Source organism: Lepisosteus oculatus, chromosome 12 (genome assembly GCF_040954835.1).
Source record: "Lepisosteus oculatus isolate fLepOcu1 chromosome 12, fLepOcu1.hap2, whole genome shotgun sequence".
Lineage (NCBI taxonomy): Eukaryota > Metazoa > Chordata > Actinopteri > Semionotiformes > Lepisosteidae > Lepisosteus > Lepisosteus oculatus.
Window position 1 is genome coordinate 5,194,966 of NC_090707.1, and position 26,932 is coordinate 5,221,897.

General features: G+C 38.2%; 1 protein-coding gene across 1 annotated transcript in view; it reads right to left on the bottom strand.

Annotated features, from left to right (window-relative positions):
* Nucleotides 1-506: 506 nt before the first annotated feature.
* Nucleotides 507-26,932, bottom strand: part of snx4 (sorting nexin 4) — a 40,930-nt gene continuing 14,504 nt past the window's right edge. Inside the window, exons 3-14 of the mRNA XM_006636255.3 lie at nt 23,674-23,812; nt 23,437-23,586; nt 22,848-22,895; nt 18,875-18,930; nt 17,576-17,648; nt 16,541-16,602; nt 15,128-15,193; nt 12,283-12,372; nt 11,335-11,434; nt 10,750-10,895; nt 8,756-8,870; nt 507-2,238 (exon numbers count right to left, since the gene is read on the bottom strand). Coding sequence (XP_006636318.1) covers nt 2,191-2,238; nt 8,756-8,870; nt 10,750-10,895; nt 11,335-11,434; nt 12,283-12,372; nt 15,128-15,193; nt 16,541-16,602; nt 17,576-17,648; nt 18,875-18,930; nt 22,848-22,895; nt 23,437-23,586; nt 23,674-23,812 — 1,093 coding nt within the window. The 3' untranslated portion in view covers nt 507-2,190. The remainder of the gene's footprint in view (nt 2,239-8,755; nt 8,871-10,749; nt 10,896-11,334; nt 11,435-12,282; nt 12,373-15,127; nt 15,194-16,540; nt 16,603-17,575; nt 17,649-18,874; nt 18,931-22,847; nt 22,896-23,436; nt 23,587-23,673; nt 23,813-26,932) is intronic.

Below are 26,932 nucleotides of genomic sequence, written 5' to 3' on the forward strand. Positions count from 1 at the left end.
CGTGGCACGGTGAGACACATTTGATATTTCTTTATTATGTTGCGAAAACACTGAGCAATGAGGACCCTTGAACATCCCCCCCTGCAGGCAGTACACAGCAGTCTGTCTTACTCAGCCACGCCCTGACACACTGTACCCCTTCCCCTGCCTGGACAGCAACACCAGCACCGTGTCCAATCTCCAGGTTTAGAACAGAAGAAAGGTTCCCATTTATCCAGCTGGTAGTAAGTTCTTGAAGGAAGCCAAAATCTCACTTTCAGCCACCAAGCCAGGTGGCTTGTTCCCGCAGCCCTTTTGGTAAAGACACCCTAGCCTTTTGGTGGTTAAACCGTCATGGACAATAGCTGATGCCAAATCGTTTGATCAAGAGGGCTTACTTTCGGAAATCTCACATCTCATGTCTTTCCTTTCTATTTAGAAATGAGTGACATTGAAAGAGAACTGACACATATTCACTGATGTTCTACAAGTAGTCCTTACCCGCGTTTAATAATAAAGGACACACATTTTGTGCAACTCTTTTATTATTATTCACTGCGATCTTTGAGAGTATAGATATAAATTCAATCATATTGTACATTATAAAATCAATTAGGATTTTCATTAGCCGTTTTGGCACATTATTAGAATGCTGCTCTGTACAAATATTTTCCCTTGTCAAATGTACTAAATGGTTCCGTCTTTCCTGATAAACTCCAGCGGAAAATGAATCTAGATTAGAATTTAACTGGGTTGGAGGTAAAGGAAACAATATGTCTCATACATTTGAAGGCAACGCTTACTTTGTGAAATTAACTTGTCAGTGTGATCTGGTATCCTGCAATTTACAGTGTTATTTTTGGCAAGTAGGCAATTTTAAGTTTCTTACCAGTATACACCCGCACATACAGATAATTTAATTTTTGTATATGAAATGAAGGGCTCAACAGTATGTGTTAGCTAAGGACTGCAGGCCTAACAGACAGCAACATTACGGCAGATCCTTTAACAGGGAAATTCCCAGGTCAACAGGCCGTCTTCAATCCTTATTTCCACTAACTCAGGTTGAGGGAATAGTGAAGACTCATTTTTAAACTTCTTCTAGCAACAGCTTTGTATAACTGTGTCTTCTCTCCATGTATAACCTTATAAATATACACATACTCTATTGCAACTCATAATATTGTATCCAGTGAGAAAGGTTCACCAGTACACTATTTATCCAGTTCATTTTAAGTAACTCTAGGCTTTAGATGTGCTCATGGACATCCTGTGCTTGGAAAATAAGAGGGGAAGACTTTCTTCAATGTGATATCCAATGTGTTTGGCAAAAGCTCTATAAGGGTGCGGATGTTAATTACAAGGGTGAAAATACTGTAATATATTTCAGAACTAGGAATAAAACAGTATGAACTGACAAAACCTTATACCTTAAGAATTAAAGAAAATTACTTTGACTTACATTCCTAACTTACATCTTGTAAACCTTTAAAATATATTCATGTTGGTAAAGCTAAATTCTTTTTAAGAGAAAAGGTTTCTTAGCTGTAGCCAAATTATCTCAAATCTAATATAAACACTTGTATTTCTTCAAGTAATTTGTTATGCTGTACATGTTTTCTGGTTTTATGCTACAGTAATCGGCAAAGAGTCTCTTTTGAAAGGACTACAGTAAATCTAGGATTAAAACTTGGCATTCATGTAGCCCACCTTCATTTGAAGAAAAGTAAAAGTCTCTTATATAAATGTCAGTATTTAAATGCAATCTGAAAAATGCACTTCTAAGGTAAAAAAAAACCCTTCAGGTTCACAAAGAAAAAATATTAGAAACAAATTGTCTTCTAAGTGGATTCAGAAACATAGTGGAAGAAGTGGCAATTTTAGAATAATTAAAAAAATTACCAAAAGGAAACTTGCGAGTCCACATGGAAATCATTTAAGACACGAAATGTAGACAAATTTCATGGTGCCACAGGGATCGTTTAACCAATTAATGTTTCTTTTTGATTTTATGAAAACAATTATGCTTACAGTAAAAACATTATTTTGTGCCATTGTATATGAAATTGTGGGTGACCATAAACACAGATTTCCAGGCATCCAGTAGACAAGTTCCTAAGAGTGTCTGTCCATGCTGAGTTATGTAGTGTCTCCTGTTCTTGCTGTTGTGCTTTGCTTGTGGGGGTTGTTAGCTCTTATTTGGAATGAAATTCACATCTTGCTGAAACACTCTTTAGCATTGGTCCACACTTGAATTCCCTAAAAAGAAAAAGAATAATTATTTTTTTAAAACTAGCAGCCATAAAACCAGAAGTACCTTATAAGTTCATAAACGTTAATAAGATGGTAACTGTAAATACATTTGGTTACATTTCTCAAAATAGGGAGGCAAAGGCTTTCAGATGTTGCCAAGTGAAAAGAACAGGCTGGACACACTGAAGAGCAGCAGACCTCAATCAAATATCACACTAAGTGTCTGTCTTTAAAAATAGTCATTTGAGATTTTTATTAATATGGACTTGAATGTTTAAAGAAGCATTCTTTACTTGCAAGACAACATTCTTGAGTTAAAGTAGCATATTATTTCAGATTTTAGCAACCTGAAAGTAGTGGTTTCCACTGAAAAAAATAACCCCTGGGGAACAAACCAACAAGAACCAAATTATTTCCTGTATCACTAGAAGTCTTGTGCTGTCTGTAAGAAAAGACAGTTTAATGTATTTGGTCAATGTTTTTACAGGAATTCCCTTATTCCACACACTTCGAATCAAACTAAACAGCTTTCTGTTTTATACAGCTTTCTGTGCACAGAAGCAGTTATTTGACAGGGCTCACCTGGTCTGATACAACCGTTGAAAGATTTGAACTCGTACGCATTCAGCATGAGAAAAACAGCACACATTCAAACAACCACACTTTGTGTGGCAGGAAAGCACCACTGACACGGATACAAAATTGAGTTCACCGACATAATAAAATGCCAGATTCCCCAAATAAAACCATCACTACTCAAGTTTTTCACCTCTTACAGGCTATGAAATTAGCAGCTCGGTTAGTATCCTGAGGCCAGTTGCGACTTGACACTTAAATACCTTAAGTTCTAAATGTATCTAATAAAGTTACATTTTAAACTTACAGTGTTTTCTGCATACAGTCCCTGGGTCCTCATTTACAACACCACCAAAACGCATTGCAGCACTATCCAACATTACAATGTGATTATTTTAAGAGACCTTTAATGTGACACATGAATACAGTACTGTACCACGAAGATAAATGTAAATGTATTTACTGCTAGTAATGAATCAGAATTTCTGCTACGAGTCAAAGTCTGGACTCTCGAGCAGAGGACCGCTGGTTCAAATCCAAATGGATATCTTTAAGCGAGGCAGTTCACTTAGATTGATCCAGTAAAAACCCTGCTGCTGAAATGGGTCTTCAAATTGTTACTGCAAATGATAAATTGTTCTCAAGTGATTTAAAAAAAAAAAAAACATCAAACTCAAAAAACTTTAAATGAGTTTACACTCTGCAGGTAAATGTAGAACCATAACAGATGTCTTTCCCTGGTATAAAGTGTGCCGCAACTCAGTAGTAGTACATTCACACTAGCATTGTTTTGACTTTCTTTTTTACAACCAGGTGCACAACTCCAGATATTTTCTTTGACAGCATGATGAAATCCATGGGTCATGTACTATTTTTTTTATGTAGAATAATGATACCCATTTCATTGGCACTGATTTCATTTTATTCAGCATTGAAGAGGTTTAATCAGAGTCAATAAGTTAAGACAAAAAGTCCTACATGTATATTAGAGTTCTTTTGGTTGGCTGGTCTGACTACAGATCCATGCTGAGGTGTTGTGTTGGGTTTGGCTGAATTCCCTGTCCTGGCATCACTTGGACTTTCCTATCTGGACTGTGTATATGGAGCTCTTAACTGCTAGGATCCATGGTGCTGGTGTTTGTGTATGTGTTTCTTGTGTTTTGTGTACAAAATGTTAAAAAAAGATCACAAACAAAACTGCACTGGGAAGGGGACACACTCAAGTGGAAAATAAATATTATACTTTTGAGGTGTTTATCTACTGCTTATTGGATAAACACCAATTTCATTTAACTCGGCATTCAGGGTGTTTAATCAGAGTCCTAAATGTATATCAATTAGGAAGCCCCATGCAATCAAATTTCAGTGTAATTTTAGAAACTGAAATGGACATATGGTATACCATTCTAAAATGGATTATTTTTAGAATTTATTTTTTAAATTTAGAACACAATCATTTTTAAATTTAAGAATTTATTTGATTTAAGTGAAGTTAAAAACAAAAATGTAGTTTTGGCTTTAATAATGTTGAAAACTACAACTGATAGCAAGTAGAAAATGAGACACAACAACATTATGAATAAAAAACATTCTTTTCAGATGTCCCTAAGTAATCACACTGAAAAGTTATACTATTTGAAATCTTTCTACAACGGCAGTGCTAAAAAAATTTCCATTGCAGAAAGACCTCTTTTCATTCACTTCCAATTACCGGTCGTTAAACTAAAACCTGAAATGTGATCTTTTTTGCTAACTAATTACAGCAGTGTACATTCAATTTGTAATATTTAACTGGAGCCAGTCCAGACCTCTCTGAATTCCTGTTACAATTAATCCCACTTCAATTACGTGTCTGCTGTTACACATTGTTTCTACACAATTAGGTTTGCTGCAAATTAAAACTTCTCCACTACTTCTTTCAGTGAGACCCATGTGTACCAATTCCTGAAAAACGTTTTTTTTACATATACATATCTAGAATATAGCACTAGAAAAATATAATGCCAGAAAATATGAATATATAAGAAAAGTCTTAGTCGCTTTTGTACAGAAATTCTGACAGGAGTGACTGTAGTTCTAAATGATTATTCTTCCTCCCACAAGCAAGTTTTAAAGATCGGCAACCTTTAGTTAAAAAGGAGTCATTTTTGAGTGGTAAAATATTGTAATGTATTGTTAGATCAATGGACAGCTTTCTTCCAGCTTCCCAATATATCATTATGGACAGTTCATTGTATTTATTAGACATTTTCAAAAGACCAAAGTACTGTCCAATAATACGTATACTGTTTGAAACAAACAGCAGCAGTGTTATAAATGTCAATTTGGCGGTTGCATATATTCAGTGTCTTTTTTTATTTGTACTCATTTGTACAGCTGGGAATTTTACTGGTTGTAGTGTACTGGTTACACATAAGTGAAGCTCTGAAGTTCCCTAACCCACCGCTCACAGTCACAGAGCCTCTAATGTACTGCAGGTAGGGGTGATTGCTGATGATGTGCACCTGCACATGAGAAGGCTCTCTGGCAGAATCGGAAGACCTGAACAAGAAGTGTCAACTCTGCATTAATTTGGAGTTGGACAGTACCGTGCCATATATCATAAATAAAATAGTTCCTTATAGGACAGGAGTACCTTAAAACCATTCTAGATTTTACAGGGAGCCAATGCAATTCATACAAAACAGGATTTTCAAACTGAGGCAGAGTAGCTGTAATTAGAAGCAGAATTCTGGACATGATGAACCCTGTTTAGTGCAATAGTAGATGCCCCAGCAAGGATTGAAAACAGTATAATCTTGATTAAATAAAGGCATGTAGCAATTTTTCAGGATGAGGCAGACAAAGAAAGAACCATGGCCTAGCAGGGTTATGTAGATGGTAAACTAATCAGTGCAGCAGAGCCTGTAAAGCTATTTTACATAATGTGGCTGACAGTGAATATAGATGCAAAAAAACAAGTAATAGGTTTTTTCCAAGCTGAAAAAAAGAAGAAAGAAAACACAACGTTTCGGCCGTGGAGCCTTCTTCAGCCATGGCCAAAACGTTGTGTTTTCTTTCTTTTTTCAGCAGGAATAAACCTATTCCTTGTTCCTTTGCAGCCTACGCATGCTGACACAGCTGCCCACCTGAACTACTACAGTGAATATAGATGTTAACCTGAATATGAACACAAACCCGGAAGACTTTCCAGTAAGGATGGACTTGATATTAATGCTGAAAACATACATTAAACTGAAACTCATTTCAGATACGTTTTACAAAAAATCTGATTTTTAAATGTACTGTCCTGTCTCATTTTTTCCCCCACTTTAAACAGTAGGGTGCTCAAATTCGAAATCTTTTTTTGAACGTTTTGCAGTTATGGGTAAAGTGCTGAACTTTGTGTTATCTCCTTACCTAACATCAGAAATATTTAACAACCAAATGTTCAGGGAGGAAGGGAAATGCGGACCTTTTGACAGCGAGAGGGTGAGGCTGGGAAAAGGGAGAGGACTGTTTATTATTGCTCAGTGATCAAAGGAAGCAGAAGCTGGAGTTTAAAAAGATTACTCCTCGCCATTTCGGCTGTGCGATTCTGCACTGAGCTAGAGCTCACTCACCAACATCACGCTCTTCAGCATTTTTATGTTTTAGCTGCTTTGAGCTAAACCGATGCCTGTGAATGATGAAAAAAGTAAAGCTCTGAGGAAGCTGAACTGCCTGTCTCAATGCACACTGCTTACATTCCTCACTTTTCAAATGGCTTTTTTCTGCATACTGTGTATTTTATATATACACACCAGTAGAACAGTGGAAACTTATCTTACATCCTAGCCTGAAAGCCATATTCCCTTACAGTTGTGCGTGACAGGCTGCTGTGTGCTGGTTTAGGCTGATCTGATAACTCTGAAGTAATGCAGTCCCATGCTGCCAGATCATTTCATACCCGGTACTGGACAACCTCTGCTGCAATCGCCAAAGGTGTAACAAAAACACACAATTATTACGCTGGATAAGAGCCAACGAGTCAATCATGCCCAGAGTACTTCCTCTGAGCTTGTCCTGCAAAAATAATTGCTTCAACAACAGACTGGAAAATCACACTTAGAAAATAGCTACTTATACGTCTTTGATTAACAAGACAAAGGTTTAAAGCATTACCTTGAAAAAAATTACCCCGAGCAGACAAACTTTTTTGTTTCTTACAAAAAAATTGCTTACTGTTACTTGCTTTTATTTGTCATTTGAAAATCTATACCAAAAGATTCAGTCTCTATATTTATATGGTTCAGGTGGGTAGCTGTGTCAGCATGCGTAGGCTGCAAAGGAACAAGTAATAGGTTTATTCCATGCTGAAAAGATAAGAAAGAAAACACAATGTTTCAGCTGTGGAGCCTTCTTCGGGTGCTCACATGTAAATAGTATGTGTAAAAATATATTTATGTATGTATATAGGATTCCTGTCGTGTTTGAAAAACCAAACTGTATTCTGAATAGCTATTCGATGCTCACAGAAACAGGGAAACAAGGTTTCCCAACAATTTACAATTTAGCCTGGTTTTTTTATGACCGTATCCCAATCACATGATATGAGACACACCAACAGTTAATAAATTAATAAAATGAAAAGCAAATGGAAGATTGGAGGCATCAATGCCAGCATGCAGCAAGAATAAAGACAATCGAGTGCATTTCTCTCCTGCTGCTTCTCTTCCTGAATTTTTTTTGTTACTGCTGATGTGCCATAAATCATACACTCAACAACTTTACAAACTATGACGCTGGACATTTTCTTTTTTTCTCACCTCCATACTTGTGTATTTTTTATTGCTATGTGCATATGGGTATTAAGTTCAACTGTGAAAGAAACACCACTTACACAAGAATGAAAGGATTAATCGGAATAGCTCTTCTGATACTTGGGAGTATTTTCACTATACTGTAATACAATGTGCATTCAGAACATTGATTGCATGTAAATGCAGTGTTTCATAGTTTTAGTAATAAGGTCATCCATGTTGTCTCAAACAATTTTTAAACTGAGGTACTTTGATACATGCATTCAGTCGTTAAAGTATAAATATATACAATATATATCCTGTAAGCTGAATGTTAGATAAATTCAATCGTTTTATGTTTTACTGTTAAGGAAGTTGTTTTTAAGTTTAGAAGAGTGTGCTTTTCAAGTTCTGTTTCTAAATGCAACATTTAATACCAATTTATTAATCCCTGCTAGAGGCATATTGATAAAAGGTTTCGGAGTTCATTACAACTATAAACAAATTCTAAAGATCTGATCTGAGGCACAATTACAAAAGAGAACTTTTCATACAGTTATATGAAACAGTAAAAGATGACTTGATCTTTTACTGTAGAAGTTTATTTCAATGGTTTGTAAACTGCAAAGAGCAGATTCAACCAGAAATTGTAAAGAAATGCCAGAATTTATTGAAGGATATACAGTACCAAGTTTAATTCTCAGCCCCGATGAAAACAATGTAAGTAAAGAGATTCATGATTTTGATGTATTGTTTTGAACTCTTTAACATGAGATCATAAATCTTGGGTTCAAGCTGCTGAATTGATAAATACACACTGAGCAAAGGCACACCATGGTTGCCAGAATAAATAGTGAATGTTAAAACATTCCATGCAGTTTCAGAAAAAGTGACAAGCTACTATAACCCAGATCAATGCACATGGAAATTGTGCTTGCAAACAGCTCCTTTGCAAAGGTTTAATGATCAGAACAGAAATGGAAGGACACCGACTTTAAAAAGCTAAGAAGTTTTAATAATGAAATGCCACTGATAAAAATGCACGACAACAGTTTTTCAGTTCAGAGGAAGAACAACCTCTGTTAAAACACTACTGGTTATGTCAATACAATACATTTGCACTTGAAAACAAGCACAAAATCAGACCTTCAGAAATTAAAACTGCAAAACAGCATTAGAGCACTCACCTTTTTGCACATGCTTATCTGCATTACAGCATAGCTGATAATGGCCTCCTTCAAGTCCTGATTTTTCTGTTCTTTAAATCGGTCAATGTCTAACCAAGCATTCTTGACATATTCACTGGTTTAAAAGAAAAAAGACAATACATACAATCAGGCACTGTCACAAATGTTAACACTTAAGGGAGATATATTAACACTCGTTGCTGCTTCAGTTACACAAGCTGGATGTGTTTCCTGCTACAAATACAAATTAATAGACAAATAAGACTGAAAGCGAACTAAATCCAAGTTATATATTACTTAGATTAAAGACAAAACCTCAGATATGTCAAGACTCCTGCAACTTGACATATCTGAGGTTTTGTGTGCTTCTAGATTTACTCATACCCATTGTCTTATTCCTTTGATGTCATCTGTATGAATGTGGCATTTCTGACCAGATACAAAAAAGGAACCTCTCCTGAGACCAAATCATGTGAAGAGGTGACTCCGATTTTCCAAATGACAATTAGAATCATGTCTTCTGGTTGGATGAAATTAAAATCTCATCTGGGAAGTACCAGAAGCTCATACCACAGCACAGGGGGTGTTTTGAGGGTGCAAACCCTGCCAATTGAGGATTTACAAGCTACAGTGGTGTTTACAGATGGTTCCTGGACTACAGTTATTTGCGACTACTAAAATTTAGCTCGGTGCAATTACACTACAACATTTTAAAAATATTTTTAAGAAAGCTTTTTCAATCCTTCAATTCTTTGTTATATGATTTATTTTTATTTGTTCCCATTTCATTGGGGATATTAATAAATCTGGAGAGCATTATATATTATTACCGAATCAAGAGGAGGAAAGCCAAGGGATTTCCTTGGTCCTTTGGACTTTGTAGTAACTCTACAAAAGACAGACCGTGCCATAACTAGACAAAAAGGTTCAAGACCCTATCACAGTTATTCTGAATCAAAGAAACTCGTGGGAATAACAAGTGGAGCTCAATGAAGGTTTTGGAAAAATAATGAATCGGGAAACTGTAGCACTTCACAGCTGTAGAGCATATGGTCAGTTAACAATTTCCCATAAACATTTACATCGCAGGCCAATCTGTACTGCTTTTAGCATAATTTATAGGGTGAGAGTGTTTTTCACTTGCAGATGAATGGACCTGGTGCAAATGGAATCTAGCAAGTAAGACAAGTTGAAGGGCTTAGGGGAAAAAAAAATCATCCAAGTCATGGACTTGCATGTAGTGGACAAAAAAATGGAAACACCTGGGTAAATTGAGGGATACTAGCACAGTATATGGAAACCAAGGGCTTTCACACAGGTGTGGCTCATATTATTAAAGACTAATATGGACATAAAATGCTGGAAGGGCCTGGTTGGCCATAATTATGGTCAGCAAGGCTGCCTGAGCACACCCCAGTACAGTACAGCGAGTACAGTAGTGTAAAGAGCACAGGCCATGGACTACCGAGCAATGGAGAAATGCTCAGATGAATTATCCTTCACAAAGCTCTTGACCAATGGATAATTATAAGTGTGGCGACAGTCTAAAGTATTCTACTAAAAATGTTACTCTTCTATATACAGTACAGTATAACAATTAACAGTCCGATGTACGGTATTTCTATTGATTAATCTGTTTTTGTAATTTACAGCAAATGCTTAAGAGTCTGGTTCACTGAACTGTTTATGAAGTTTGAATCAGCGCTTCAAGTTTGAATAGCAGCCCAGTCCATGTTTCACAATTCTGCAAAGACTGGAGACTCTGAGCATGAGAATGAGTTAACCTATTTGTGTATTTTTACAAAGTACTCATAAATACTTATAAATAACAAATTCTTCCAGACCACCTTGTTGCTGACTTGTTGGATTTTCTAAGTGTCTGTGCACATGACACATCAATCCACTTGGGTCCATGATATGGACAATACTGAACTACCTAATTAGACTTATTTTTCCAACACTTGGAATTTCCATCAGATAATTCATTTTCTTACTCGCATTCGGAATTTTTGGACTTCACAGATTCCTCCCCCTCAAGTATCTGCTCTTCTAAAACTTTCAGCTTAGCTTCCCTCTGTTCCGGAGTCTCCTGTCCGAAAAGCTTGCTGGTCATTCCTTTCAACGAGAACGTTCTTACAGTCTGCGGACACACAAGATTTTCGTCCATTAATTAGGATTTGTTTTGCAGTCTGAAACTGGTGGTTTTGTTTTAAGTCAAGTACATTCGAGAAATCAGTTTAAAAAAACTATTTGGACAGCTTCTGAAACAGATCTTGGCCCTCTCTTCTCCTATTTCAGTAAACATCTCCATAAACTTATCACCAAGCACTGCAGGTCTGGCCTCTCACTTAATTCTGAGCTATTAAAGAAACGTTTATAAAGGCAGCATAAATCATTGTGTTAGTGAATGCTTGAAATGGATGGCAATCTACGGCTAACACACAACAAAGCAGCATTCCTCCTCCGCTAATCCGTCAGTGTGCCGTTTTGCAGAGAGCTGTTCATTTTTCATTGTTTATGTAACTCAACTCTCCACGTCTAGTAGAAGGACAAGCTAATGTGAAAACCGAAAGACCCACTCCAGTTGCCAGCTCTTCCCGCTGCAGTTTCTTGGAGGTTAGATCCTGAACAGCCATCTCCAGCTCGTACTGCGTTAGTTCATGTTTCCTGCAGACCGCCCTGCAGCGAGAGAACAGGCACGTCACAGTGAGACAGGCATTGCTTAAAGCGCAAAATCCTCACACTTCAAAGCAGATGAAGGTCCTGAAGAAAAAAAAAAGACATCAGGTTCTCCAAGCAAAGCTGCAGTGAAGTAAGAAAAGAACATGCTCTAAATATAAGCCACCACCACCGAGCACTCCAGTGCTCCTCAGACCTGCTCAGTTGGGCTTTAAACATCTTCAGCCTTTCCCAGCCCGCCAAGTCATTTAACCTAATCAGCACCGCTACTGACAGGCATAACATTAATTTCAAACAAAATCAGAGACACTGATTTTAATGAGGAACATCTGATTTTGTTGTTTTTTTTACTAGAATTTCAATCTGAAAGGGGAGCTTGTTTAAACGAGCAATATTGACTATTCGGCTCAGTTAGGGAAAGTGTGTCCATACTTCTTAATCACAATCTCTTCTGATTCCATGGCACACCTGAGACCTTTCCATGGCATGCAGTCTGGGGAAAGCACTCCGGCACAGGGCCGCAGAGAGCCCTAGTTTGAACAGCGTATGATATTTTCCACTGCTGTCTCTCTTGCCTCGGTTATTTCAGTTCCTGAAAACTCTCTGCAGCCTTCTGGCTGACAGGCAGATACAAAGGCTAATAGATTTAAGGCAGCAACTGAGACAAAATGCTGAACCAGTAAATGATATCGTCTGTTGTATACTCCTCAGAAAAAAAAACATGTGCAGGCCAATGGTTTATGTATAGTTTTTCCATGTATGGTTGTGGCAAGATTTACACAGCTTTACCGTCACTGTGTACTCAGGCAACCACCTGCACAGAATTCAGGTAAAAATGTCTCACTTACCGGACAGCTTCAGAATAGAAAAGATATTCTTTTAACTGATCTGCATAGTGTTCCTCCTCTTCTAGAATATCATCCACTGAGGCAGCATATCTACAACAAAGAATCAAGACGCCAGATGGCTGTTTAAAACTGTAGCCAATGTCCTGCAAATGTAAACAGACATCCTAAAGCAGTGTCGTATTCTATATATAGCTCACATATCTTTACATTATGAATATAAACTAGACTGCCCTCTGCAAAAGAGGAAAACCAACAAAAATCATTGACTGCTACTTCTGATCTCCAATATAACAACTTATATAGATCTTTCCTTCTGCATTTGTACTGCAGAAGCTGGAGATTTTATTATCCACCTATATAAATTTAGTTACATGGTGCTTAATTTATACTTTGGCAAACTGTCAAGTCACTAAAAAAGTCATTTTCAATGGTGATTTGCAGCACTTTTGTTAAACTAAGCACAATAATATAAATATATTTCTTTCTTAAAGACACGAACAGCTGTGCAAAAAAAAAAGATAGATTTTCTATTAGTGCTGTAGGATTTCCTGTAAAAGATAAAGTTGTTTTTTATTGCGGGAAACGGAAACCAGCTGTACTACGGTGTGCTTGTTCACAACTGCCAGTAGACCTTGGCAAGATTTTAAATAAATTAACTTTCCACCAGAGTTGGCATTACTAATCTTTCCCATTTACAATTTACATGAACTGGGAGAGCTAGTCCTATTTAGAGCTTGGAATCCTTCTTTAAAAAAATGTAACTAGAGAACTAAATAGTTACACCAGCTGTGTTTTTAAATTTTGCAATCCCTTGGCTAAAAGATTTTCTTTTAAAATAAATGAAAACAAATTAAAAAAACGATAAGATATCTTTATGTAGTCACCTTTTCTACTTTCACACCGAACGTAACAAGGAAGACAAACGTGGTCAAAAAGCTGAAAAGCGCCAGATCTTTGTCATGCTTGCATGCTTAGTGAAAAAATGCTCACTATAGGATTTAAAAGTTACAAGTACCTATTTCATATCAGATTGGTTAACAGAATGTTAAGAGACATTCTAATAACAATATATGGCACTTCTGAAACATGATTAACCAAATAAATTAAGGGGAAACTTTTTAGGGAAGGCAGATTTTGCAAGCCCAGACTGGAATTTAGCTTTGGGGTTCACTCTCACAGAGTTATTGGATTCTTATTGCAAGCAACTAGAGCATCTTATTCAAAAGATGGTATCTCCTGTAGCACAGTGCTCCCAGTCACCAGACTGGGGCACTGGTTTGGAAGCTGTGTTCAAGATGCCACCTTGTGGTCCAGGAAAAACCAACCCTGGTTTCTCTTGTTGGATTCCCATCCCAGTACAGAACAATCCCAGCCTTGCTCAGCTTCTGAGATACAACTTTATGCTGCCCTTTGAAATGAACTTCCTAGCCGTCTCTTCTGTTTTTCCAATAACATGTACTGAAGGCATCATCTGACCTCTAGTTACTCTAGTTACTCTTAGGTTCCTAGTTGCTGCCTGAATAATCTACAGAAACAGCATTTGTTCTGCATTGTCCTGCATTCAGCACCATCTTATGTCTCACTTAAAGTCAATGGTGTTGCTCAAACGTACAGGCTGCGTCTACTTGATTGCATCACTGGCTTTATTTTCTCTAGGTGTTACTTCTAGAGTACTCCAGGCTGATTCAGGGGTTAACTAAGCAGAGTGACACCCAAGGTCCTACACGTTAGGTTTACAACCTTCACGATCACTAATGGGTTATATCCTACTGATTCCTGTACAAACAGCAGCAGAGAATGGGATGCCTGTGAATAAAAAGTGATAAAATTACAGGTTGGCACACAGTCTGGTCCATGAGTGAAGCCAATTAATTTGAATTTTTTTTATGGAGAACGATATGATTCCATTTCCTGGAACTTCCCCTCTTCAAAATGAGCATTTGTAACATTTTTTGTAAGTATAGTCAGCGTGTTGGTACATCAGAATGTTTATAATCACTAACCAACACAGATCCAAGAAAACCTCCTACCGCACACATGCCAAAACCAAGGCAAGTTACAGAGAGCGAGCTGTGCTTTCACAGCAACCCACACACATCCAACACTAAAGAGCAGACAGGATGGCAAAGACGAGTCTGGACAGACAAGTTACACCATCACAGCAAAAGGAAGTTACTTCAACGTGCCGAGTAATTAAGAACACAAGAAAAGGCCAAGAAGACAAGAAGAGGAGGCCATTCGGCCCAACTAGCCCATTTCATTGAAGTAATTTTCTCTATATATTAAAATAACTAAAATGAGCATAGCTATATGACAGTCTAATGAACAGAGGCCGCACAGTCTTTGCTTGTCAAGAGACATTTCAGTGGATGTGAAACACAGTACCTCCCCAGACCTCTTGCGAGCTGTTAGTACGTGTCATTTAGAGACATGCTTGGCGATTTCCTATAATCTTTCACTCGTATCTGTGAAGTCAATGCCACCACAGCGGATACCTGGCCTCAGACGAAGAGTATAGTTTTCTCTGGCCCTTTTTTCTGCATGGCAATCTGGGACTCATCAGCTCTGAAACACAGCCGCTTTCTGTTATGTCACTACTTTTCTTGGCACAGCAGCTGAAGGGGATCTGCTGGCACCTTCCCAATACGCTCTAACAAATTTAACAAAAACTCAAACCTCCCTAAGGTCCAAGCATTCAGCTACTTTTTACACAGGGCTCCTGATTGAAATCTAACCAGGTTTTTTCATCTATCTGGAAAATGTGCTCTAAAGCTTTACATGAAACAAAAAAAGCAGAATCCCGTTGACAGCATCTGGAGTTTATATGCATTCACGGCATACTCACGCGTCCATGTGGTGCCCAGCACTCTGCAGTCCATCCCCCATCTCCCTTTCAATGGCACTCCATTCGCTACCAGCCACATGCAGAGCACAGCAGAACAAGTGTTATTTTTAAAGGGTAAGTAACACAACAGAAATCTGAAATCTATAAACCGGTTTTGCACGAACATGACACACTCGGATGACTCAAAACTTCCTTCATCTTAACTGTGACAAGACTGAAGTCATGCTTATTGGCATCCACCATCAACTTTGTAAAGCCAATCCTTTAACACTGTCTGTGGATGGTACTGTACTTGAACTTCAGTCTAAATTGAAAAACCTTGGGGTGATATTTGATTCAGGCTTAACATTCGATCCGCATGTGCATACTGTTAAAACATCTTTTTTAACCTCAGAAACATCGCTAGACTACTCCCTATGTTATCACTAACTGTGGCTGAAAAGCTGATCAACACATTTGTCTTGTCCTGAATTGGCTACTGTAATGCTCTACTCGCTGGGGTTTCTAAATCCACATTGAACAAACTCCAGTTTGTCAAAAATTTGGCAGCCAGAATCCTGACCAGGTCTAGTGCAAGAGATCACATTACTCCTATCCTGGAGTCCATGCACTGGCTTCCTGTCAAGTTCCGTGTTGACTTCAAAATCCTCATGTTTACCTAAAGGGTCTACATGGCTTGGCACCTCAGTACCTGTCTGAACTATTATCGCCCTACTCCCCACCTCACAACCTTCACTCTTCTAATTCTGGTCTCCTGACTGTCCCCCAAACATATCTACACTCTAGGGGTGACAGGGCCTTCTCCTGTTATGCCCCCAAGCTCTGGAACTCTCTCCCCAAGGATATCAGAGTCACCTTCTCTAAACTCCTTCAAATCCAGACTCAAAACCTTCTTCTTTAGAAGAGCTTTTACTGAACTGGTTCCATTCTTCACCCCTCTGCTCCTGCTATACTTAGTATCACCATCTACCGTCTCCTCTGTGTATTCTCATCGTGTTTATCTTGTGTATTTTTTGTTTATTTTTAATTGTTGTTGTTGCTGTTGCTGTTGTCATTCTGTAAAGCGCTCTGAGAGGCCACCTTTAAAGGTGCTATATAAAATAAAGTTTATCATTATAAAACACAATGTGGGAAGGTACACAACATCTTGAATTTACAAAGCAACCTCTCCTCCACTGAAACATTAGGCAGTTGGAAGTTTATTTTCTTTTTATTTTACAAGGAGTTAAAGGCACGAGGCTGGCATGTTTGAAAAGCATATATTTTAGAAAGGCAAAACATACCAAGTGCCAGAATTTTATTGCAGCTAATTAATTAAGGAAACCACACAGGGTAAAAATATTAATTTACAAAGTTTTGGTGCCACGATGGCAGATTCATTTATAGTCTATAGAAATCAGACTACTCTCCCACCTGAAGACTCTTCCATAATTTCCATGCACTTTGTATACACCATACAGACGATCTGCAACTCTCTGGAAATAAAGAAATACAGAATTAGACTAGATTTTTTTCCCTCTCACTGTACAGCTTTCAGGAAACAGACTTGATTAGTCCTTTGATTAGCCAGACGAAGGACTCCTGAGAAGGTCTGAACATTACAAATGTCTCAAAAGATCAACTTTACGAAACTATACTGACAGTTTCATTATACTCGTCAGGAAACCTATTCTGTATTTTAAGTCTGGCTGGGCAATCTAAAACAATGCAAATGTTCACTATGACACAGTTTATACTAAGAAAGATGTATTTGTCCAAGTATCCGTATTAGTGGGACAGAAATAAGCTATGCAGCCATATTGCTGAAGCCCTGGCTCCTTTCAAGAAAACTACTACGTACCAAGCATGTGGCTGGGCCAGATGGCCTCCTGTCATTTGTAACCATTCCTATATACTGAGAAAGTAAGGTAAGGTACTGTATAATATTTTAAAGCTGTACAACTGAAATTATACTTGCTGATTGTGAAGTTATACTTGATAATTAACCTACTTTTTGAGCTCCATAAAGCATTCTATACAATGTTTTAATTGATCCCATGATGTAAACTCACAATTAATCTTTACTCTACAGGTGTGAAAACTGTAGTGCGTAAATATTCCTGTCAATCAGAATAACTTACAAAAAAAGAAGTCAATGAAGACTTTAGGCGAGCGTTTCACCTGACCAATAAAACTGCGCTCGCTTTACGGTAACATGTGTGCTAAGTACAGGCCTGAAGAAAACAAAACGCCATTTGTAAATCCATGTACAAAATATGCACAGAATAGAACAATCAAAATTGTACTGATTTTATTAATGATGGTTTGAATTAACATACTGTACTTAGAAGAAAAATTAAATTAGCTTTGATGAAAATCTATTAATCACTCCTGTTCCTCCACAAAGGGAACTAAGCCTAACATGCAACAAAATGTGTCATTAATTTACTTGCAGTTAGCTGTACTTACAGCTCTGACGCGAAGCAGCTGTGATATGACAGACTGTAGTTCATCACTATAGTGTTTCAGTTCTGTAAATCTCCTGGTTATTGGAAAGAAAAACAGCCGTTTGATAGACAGACCAAATAGAGCAACCTCCTGAATTCACTGGAATGTGATCATATTTCAAATACCATTTTAAGATTGTTTTTTTAAAGTTCCACTTAATAGTAATAACCTGCTCTCCATGTACATTTTAAGTGTTAAAAAATTCTACTCCACTCCAAGAATTAGAAAACATGCAGTAAAATATACACTAAACACAATAGTAAGAGATACTGGCCTACAGATTGAGATGTTGTTCTTTAGCAATTGGCTGATTTGTCCAAAGAAACCAAGATACTGTGGAGGGATTAGCCACATCCCGAAAGGCAAGGGGTCATTATATTGGACGCATAAATGCCATCTCTGATCTGACGTGCTATAGTGTCTTTAGTACAAGAAATAACTTGTACATCAGCAAAATAACTATTTTTCCATCTCCATGAAATTGATCTGAATGTGAAGGCTGTTCAGAGGTAATATGTTGACAGCTTAGAGACAAAAACTGAAAACAAAAAAAGTTCACTGTCCCACAGAACACTATCTGTGGTGGCAGCAGAGAGAATGGTGGGTTGTTATATTCATTGATGAATGTCATTTTGCCCTTAACAAGACAGACAGAAGATAAATGTGGAGACACGCGGTGAACATTAAATTAACTTGCATTGTTCGGTGGGGCTGTGAAAGCAAGATGATGTGAGACAGAATGTTCTTTTACACAAGGACTGCACTGCAATGGACTAACAATGTTAGTTAGAATAACAGTTATTCTGTTTCTACATGCCAATCCAGGAGTGTTAACTTTCTAGGAGGATAAGGCAAGATTCCACGATTTTAGGATGACAAGGGCACAACTTCAAGAAAACAACATAACGATAGTTATTGACCTATAACTATTTGGTGTGGGAGGCTTATTCTCCTATCCGAGTCCAGTAGATCCTCAATAGGATCAACTTGCCTTCAATAGGAAAGATACACAACCTGCTGACTGTAGCTGCACAGGGAGAGTAGCAGAACACACCACAGCAGTCTGTCCAGAGGCTGATAAGGTCCATGAATCAGTGCTGCCAGGATTGTATTAATGCTCATAGAGGTCACACCCGATACTACCAGTGTAATGTATTAATTTTCTTTTGTGCATCAGTATACATTACTATATGCATGACTAATTGATCATTGTTAGGCAAGTATTTGTATATGCTGGTAAAAAAAACACAGAAAACTTACTTGTCTGGGTTCTTTACCCTGAAAGTGGCATTCAGGGCTTTCAACCTTGAATCTGCCTACAAAACAAAAATCAAGTAGTAAAAGAAATCAGGTAAAAAAGGCTTTAATTACACTATTTTTAGTCAAGTGGCTAAATTAATTTACCATGCAAATGCAGTAGAATGCAATAAAAGTGTGTCTCGTTTACTTTTCCCCACTTTCTAATTTTGCATTTCAGAATTGAAATTTTTGACACATAAACGGAGTTGAAAAGATTATTTGGTCACAAACCACACATTCAATAACTGTTATTTATAGGTGTCATTTGATGGAACAAATTACTCTTGTCTGCCACCTAAACTCATAAGGTCTGGAGCTAAATTCTACAGTAATACCGCTCATTAAATCTTTGATTTTGTAACATGGAATGCAGGTTCCAAAACAACCAAAACTCACAGCACACAAACTTGAAGGCCAACAGATGGAAACAGTTAAGTTACGTGTTCTCAATGCACTTTGTTGTCGGAACAGAACGTATGCTCCAAAGGATTTTACTAGGAAGGAACACCAATCATAGAAATTCAGCACAGGATTGTAGGAAACAATTATGAGAAATTTTATCAAAGGAGAGTTTTCCCCAGAGGTGTTTCACACAAAACCACAATAATTTTAAAACTACACCCTCTGCAGCAAGTTAAGTGATACAATTAGATAAAAGCCACAGTGTCTGCATTCAGTATCTCCTAGAGCAAAAAGAAAGCAAACTCTCAGCTGACCTCTCTTTGCACTGTGCTCTCAAGTGCTCACTGTGTGTCCCAGTATGGGAATATTTCCGGTAAGCTCTTAATCATCCTGCGTTTCTTCAATAACAACAAGGGTGCACTGTACTATGTATTCTACTCAGCCTGCCATGTATTGGTGCTTGAGATGTTCTGGTATGCATCACTGTATTTTTAAATATGTTCTTGTGGTTTTCCTAGATCACTCTGTGCCAAACTGGAAATCTGCCAGAAATGGTCAAATGACAAAGAAGTGAATCAGTTCAGTTTCTGTCATCTATACCTGAAAACACTGCTAATGACACAAGTAAATGCATCACATTTTGTAAACACATGTAGGACCAATTAGACTTTGCTTAACAGATTTTCAATTAATTGTGAATTTGCAGTATACAAAGTTGATTTAAAAGTAGCTAAAACAATATTTATCACTAAACTATTAGGAAAACTACATTAAGGATTGAACATATATTATTTTTTACAGAGGAAAGATACATTTTATCTATTGTTGATCTGTTCTATAAAAACAATACAATAGCTTCCTAATGCTGTAAATGGGAGATTTATTTTTGTAGTTATGGAAACAATTTACACAAAAGTAACTGGATTACACAAAGGTAGTGCAACATTTTTAAAAACAATGTTTTTCTCTGCCTCTTGTTGACATGGGACCTTGATAAAATCATGAAAACACTCAAAACTAAACTCTGTATTAATCAAGCTCACCGTTTTATTAGACTAATGAAAACTGGTTAAATATACAGTATATATAGGATCAGGGTAACACATCAACACCAAACCAAAATCTAATCATTTTAAGTGTGATCAAAATGTTAATGTAAATCTCTTTGCATCAATAGATATTGTATACAGTGTGGTCACAAGTCAAACTGTTAAACTTTGCATAAACAAACCTACTGCATAACCTATTCACATCAGTGCAACAGTTTGACTGTTACATTAAAAACAATTACAAATTATAACTGGTAATTCTCTTCTTAATTCATCTGTCAAAATCCTGCTACTCACTCATTCCACCATGCTCTGTACAATGAATTGTGAAGCTCAGACCATAGGAAGAATGAGGTGGGTGAAAGCCCAGCACAGATGAGCCATACCTTTTGGAAGATAAGGAACCAAAGAGTTTATATAACACTATCTAAAATAATAAGAAAACGGAACCTAGGCATTTAATTGTGAAGACAGAAGTTAAAAAATGAGGTCTAAACTATATGGTTTGAAAATAAAAATAATTCCTTTAAAATGATGAACCACCACTTCTTTACATCCTCCATCACATATACTGTATATTGGACCTGCATGGTTAAAAACTAATAAACTCCTAGTTTCTGTATTCCGGTGCTTTTCGGGGTGTGGTTTACTTATCACACAAATACATTCACTCCTTAGGTTTAAGTTGGTTTTGATCCCAACAGCATGGAAACTGGTTCCCATAAGAAACAAGAATTTCACATGATGGAATAGCAAATGCACTTGGAATATACAAACAATGAACTGAGGCTCACTCACTAGCATCATGAGGACACGTGGCTCAAGACTGCTGAGCTCACTCAGTGGCAGTGTGGTTTTATGTTAACATCTGCCCGTTGTTCTGTGATTTTGTGGTTGTTTTGAGTGTTAGTAGCTCTTCAAGATGGACGAGAACATGAAAAGTGACAAAGACATATCAAAACCTAATTGCAATAACCTCTAAACTGATGAATGAATTACACAGAATGGCGTGCAAATGGTGGGACTCTGCCCTTAATCATTTGAGTACTGGAACAATTATTAAAGACAATTTCAAGAAAGAAGTCTGGAACACATAAAAGCTTCCAAAGCAATCATTTCGAAATTTTGATACATAACCCATTTGTAAGTGAAGGTACTGTATAGGTATTAGATTTGACAAACAAACTCTTTACACACTGCCTCAACATACAGCATGCCTTCTGTTTCACACGTAGAAGCAGAAATTTCAACATCATCATGTTTTGATAGACTAGTGCTTTACCTGCTAACACTTTCCATCTGTTCTTGTTGCTTTAGCTTAATGAACATGCTCTTTACATCATGGCACGTGTGCTAATTGTGTAGTCAACAGGCTTGTGTGCATCAGATGCCTGCCATAGCTCAATTAAAACAATGATGTTTTAATTTTGTCAAGTGGTTAAATCATTCCAAAGTTCAAATGTGGCATATGTAAAGACAGCTCCACACAGCCAGAATTTATTGCTTTTTCAAAAGGAAGGCAAATCTGTGCCTAGAAATGCCCAACAAGGAGAGAAGGAAATTTATTCTTTTTCCATTGTTTTGAACAGCAGAACAGCTGAGTTGGCATTCTTAGGCCACACAGAGTTCAAAGGTAGTGAACCTCACTGAAATCTTAGAGCTTTGACAAACCCTAGATGCTTCAGGATTTATTAAAGCCATATTTCCCCATTAGCAGACGTATTCGTAGTTGTTTAATCTATAAACACAAAGTGGCTTATTTATAATAGGATAGTGACAGCATGCTGGATTAACACTTTTCATTGACATTGTAAGGTTTATTTGATGAGCGAGTGATGGGTAACACACAGGGTTTCTACACAGCATGTCGAATGGAATGTCATAACAGGAAGACCAAAAAATATCCTGTTTCTGTGGAAACGGGTTCTTGAACAGAACACCAATTCACACCGCAACCTGAATGGACTGGAAACAAAATTATAAATCCTAACAATTCTTATGGAGAAGAAAACATATATTTTATTACACAGTTATAAATCAAGAAAGTGACATCAGCATTACACCATAATCCTAACAAAAAAGTTATTTTAAATCCATTAATATTTTAAAATATTGATCTTTATTTGATTTGCTTTTATATCAGTTAATAAGGATACAAATGTACTCAAAACACTCACACAAAATACTTTATTATTTATACTGGCTGTTAGTTTAAATAAATTCAGTTTAAATAAATAATTAAGTCAATTCATCATTTTATGCACCAGTAGAGAACACTTTTTATGCTGTTTAATAGCTCCGCTGCCAGCATTGTTATCTTCTACAGTTGACTGAAGTAAACACTAAAGCATGTTGTTTAGCTGTGACTTCCTTCAAGAGATTTAAATTAAATAAGGCTGTCTGGTCAACAAGGCACTCTTGAGGACTCACGCCGTCTTGGAAGATTGATGAAAAGGTTAAAACAAGAATAAGAAATACAATACCTTTGCCTGAAATCCTGTCTCGTACACCATGTCCTTCCATCCATTTTCCTACACAAGAAAGACAGTAAGATGTTAAGTTTGTTATTCAATCGCTTCAAAATGTGCTATTCAAACTAGGCTTTTAAAAATCTAGCACATCTGCATGAGTGAAATAGTCTTCAGTGCTTTTAAAATTTGGCAAATAACAATGGAAAATAAACTGGAAAAATAAACACTTTCTGAGAATTACATCAGGAGCTTCTAAAAAGAACTGCTAGAAAATAAAAGTTCCGGATGCATGAAGTACAAGTCAGCAATATAAAGTTACTAGTACTACTGAATGAACAATGTCATTAAAAAACAAAGCTTTTCTAAAACTTTATTCTCCAACACCACATAACTTCGAAAAAAAAACTGCAATCCTTTTATTTAACTAGGTGAGTCAAATGTGAACAAGCTGTTATTTACAACGATGACCTGGACAGATACTCTTTACTGTATTTACTGGATCAATCTGAGTAAGACTGCTCATCCAGACCAAAATTGCACCCTCTGATCCAGAGTCTACAGCTCTTACCGTCTCTCCACATTACTGCCTTATAAAGCTTACCTGTGTCATAAACAGAAAGAAGATCTTATCCTTTGAAAGAACAGTGTGTGAAGCCACGCGAAGCAGGAAATTCTCCAGTCCAATTCTACGTCTTTCCACAAAGTCAGGATCCATGTTATCTGCTGATAATTTGTGCCAAACAAATTCTGCCTGTGGGAGGAATAATGAATGTAGGACGATAAAGGCTTTGCGTACTGTGCAATGAAGTGATGGGAGCAAAAAGGAACTTCATCTTACCCGTTTCTCAGGTAAAGGTGGAACTACAATGTAGGGGTAGGTCACTAACAAGTAGTTCCTCAACAGCTCAAATTCACTATATCTCCTCCACAGCGAGTCTGGGGCTGGGTTTTGTCCTTCTGTAATAGTGTCAACAGGCCTGACAAGAATAGAGAAGGAAGCATGAGTGAAGTCAACCACTTTAAAGTCTCATCCTTTCTTTAATTTTCAAATACCAGCAAGCTTACACTTCTTCTCCAAAATGAAGTATTTTTGGGAAGGAATTAAAGTCAAAAGATGGACACAGTAGTACGACTGCTACCATCAACAGCGGGAACTCACCAGCTACAATGCTGGAGAGCACTTAAAATGATTTCCTGGAGTGAAAAACTGCCTCATGCTTTCAGTAGCCACAGAGCTTACAATAATAAAGAATTTCTACCTCTGTAACCTGAGTATCCTGTGAAGACAGTAGCCTGATAATCTCACTTAATCAGAATTCAAATGCCATATGAAAAGCATTTCTAGTGGAGTAAAAGTTACATCTGTTTGGATTTGTAATGTTCAATACACCACAACCAACAACACTTCCTGTGTACTTGGCACTCCTCCTTACGCATCACTGAAAAACACGATAAATACTACAAAATCTGCTGATAAGTACAGATGACGAGGAATGAGGTCAGCTGTTAGAGCCACAGAGCTGCAATTCATTAACAGTTCTGCAAAAGCCATTATGATTTGCTTTTGGTACTGTTTTCAGCTGTCAAGAAGTTCCTGGAATATCAATTAAAGGATAAAGTGTAATGGCATGCCCTTGAGATGTGTTTGCAATTAAAGCCATATTGCTCTAATTCAAACAAGTCCAATTGCCAAAACTCAATTAAGACTTATTTTCTCTGTTGTTTCTAAAGCTTCCAAAAAACAAATTTAAGGAGTAAATTCTAGTGTATTCATATTTGTTGACACAGATTAGCTGGATTAGTCGTTACAGGAGCAAGTAAAGTCAAGCCATCTTGACTTTATCATGCAGTAGAGAGAGTGTCAAATAAATTCATTTCTTACTACCCAGATACTGCAAAATAGTAAGCAGAAACTTACTGTTTGTACCTAAGCATCTTTGAAATTTGAGCAGGCAACTACAGAAATAAAAGGTACAGTTACAAAACAAAATGCAGCCACAAAGTAGAGGGCTCTAAAAATGTCAAATACCACACACCCAAAATAGATTACTCTGGTCAGAAATCCTTTGTTTCATCAGATTAATCAACTGAGAATAAATTCTCATTTGTGACATGTGTGACTTAAACCAGACAACAATAAACAAACTACGACTAGAAAGAAATGGAAAAACGACACATACAGTAGCACTAGAAAAACACATCTCAGTTTAATGCTTCATGTGTCGATACTCAACACGGGCAACGTATATGGAGAAGATCAAGGTTCCTGGCTGCCCATTTCTGGGCCAGGATGTCCGTTGGTCAAGGATAACCTATACAATCTACATTCAACAGTTCACGTCTGTGAACACGTCAGGGCAGGGTAGCATGGTAGTTCTGTGCACATTTTTGGAGGAAAAATAAGTTATTTCCAAATTCGGGCGTTTCTTCACCTAAGACTCTGTACAGTATAATGGAGCTTTCACTTAGACATTGTAATATGTTTTCCGCACTGACAGATTTATTTGAGGAAATTCCTATTTTGTGGAATTCTTGGGCTACAAGCATCACTCCAATTTCAGTCATGAGGGACATTCAGTCCAGGTTGTGTCAATTAATATGTTAATATTTGTTTGTTTTGTTTGGGCCTGATTATTATTCCATCATCAGAACTATGTCAGGAATTAAAAGAAGACATACCACAATAACACTCGGACATCCCTAACAATTCAGAGGTGAAATTACTCATCTTTATTATTTGCTTGAATCGGAAGATAGTCAGAATTCTTCTTGTGTAATATGTAACAACTTTCTGCAAAAAATGTCTCCAGTGCAGTGGCCTCTGGGAATACATTTTGTTTTTGTTTTCACTCCTGTATTTTCTGTGTTTATTGTACTATTTACTGGGAAGACATGTCCTTTGAAACTTGACTTTGGCCAATTTTGTTTCTCATTTAAAGACACTAAAACTCTGCTAATTGAGGAACAAGAACAGAATGCATGCATCAAAACCAGCCTGTGCTTAAGAGGGCAACACGTGTTTTTTCCAAAAATCGCAGACACAATAAAGACACAATAACGTTAATTACATTTTAAATGGAGTGAATTTTGCCGGTTCCCCTGCTCAAGCCCGTCACCCTGCTGGCAGCTCGAAACAGGAGGTCGTGCATCTCCCCTCGGAAAGAGGGGCTGGCTCTCCAGCTACAGGGGGAGGAATTGCCCCAGGTGGACGGGGTCTTGCTCAGGGGTGAGGGCAGAGGGGATCGCGAGACTGACCGGCAGATTGTCCAGCTCCTCGGGGTCTTGCTCAGGGGTGAGGGCAGACGGGATCGCGGGACTGACCGGCAGATTGTCCAGCTCCTCGGGGTCTTGCTCAGGGGTGAGGGCAGAGGGGATCGCGGGACTGACCGGCAGATTGTCCAGCTCCTCGGGGTCTTGCTCAGGGGTGAGGGCAGAGGGGATCGCGGGACTGACCGGCAGATTGTCCAGCTCCTCGGGGTCTTGCTCAGGGGTGAGGGCAGAGGGGATCGCGGGACTGACCGGCAGATTGTCCAGCTCCTCGGGGTCTTGCTCAGGGGTGAGGGCAGAGGGGATCGCGGGACTGACCGGCAGATTGTCCAGCTCCTCGGGGTCTTGCTCAGGGGTGAGGGCAGAGGGGATCGCAGGACTGACCGGCAGATTGTCCAGCTCCTCGGGGTCTTGCTCAGGGGTGAGAGCAGAGGGGATCGCGGGAGTGACCGGCAGATTGTCCAGCTCCTCGGGGTCTTGCTCAGGGGTGAGAGCAGAGGGGATCGCGGGAGTGACCGGCAGATTGTCCAGCTCCTCGGGGTCTTGCTCAGGGGTGAGGGCAGAGGGGATCGCGGGACTGACCGGCAGATTGTCCAGCTCCTCGGGGTCTTGCTCAGGGGTGAGAGCAGAGGGGATCGCGGGAGTGACCGGCAGACTGGGGCAGCGGCTGCAGTACTGAACTGTGGTGGTGAAGCCGGAGCTGCATTTTCCGCTGAAGCTCTCAGTGTTCCAGACCCTGTCCTCCCCTACGGTCACGAGCTGTAGGCAGTGACCCAAAGAACAAGACCGCGGGTACTGTACAAGCGGTGGAAGTGAAGTTTCTCTGTAGG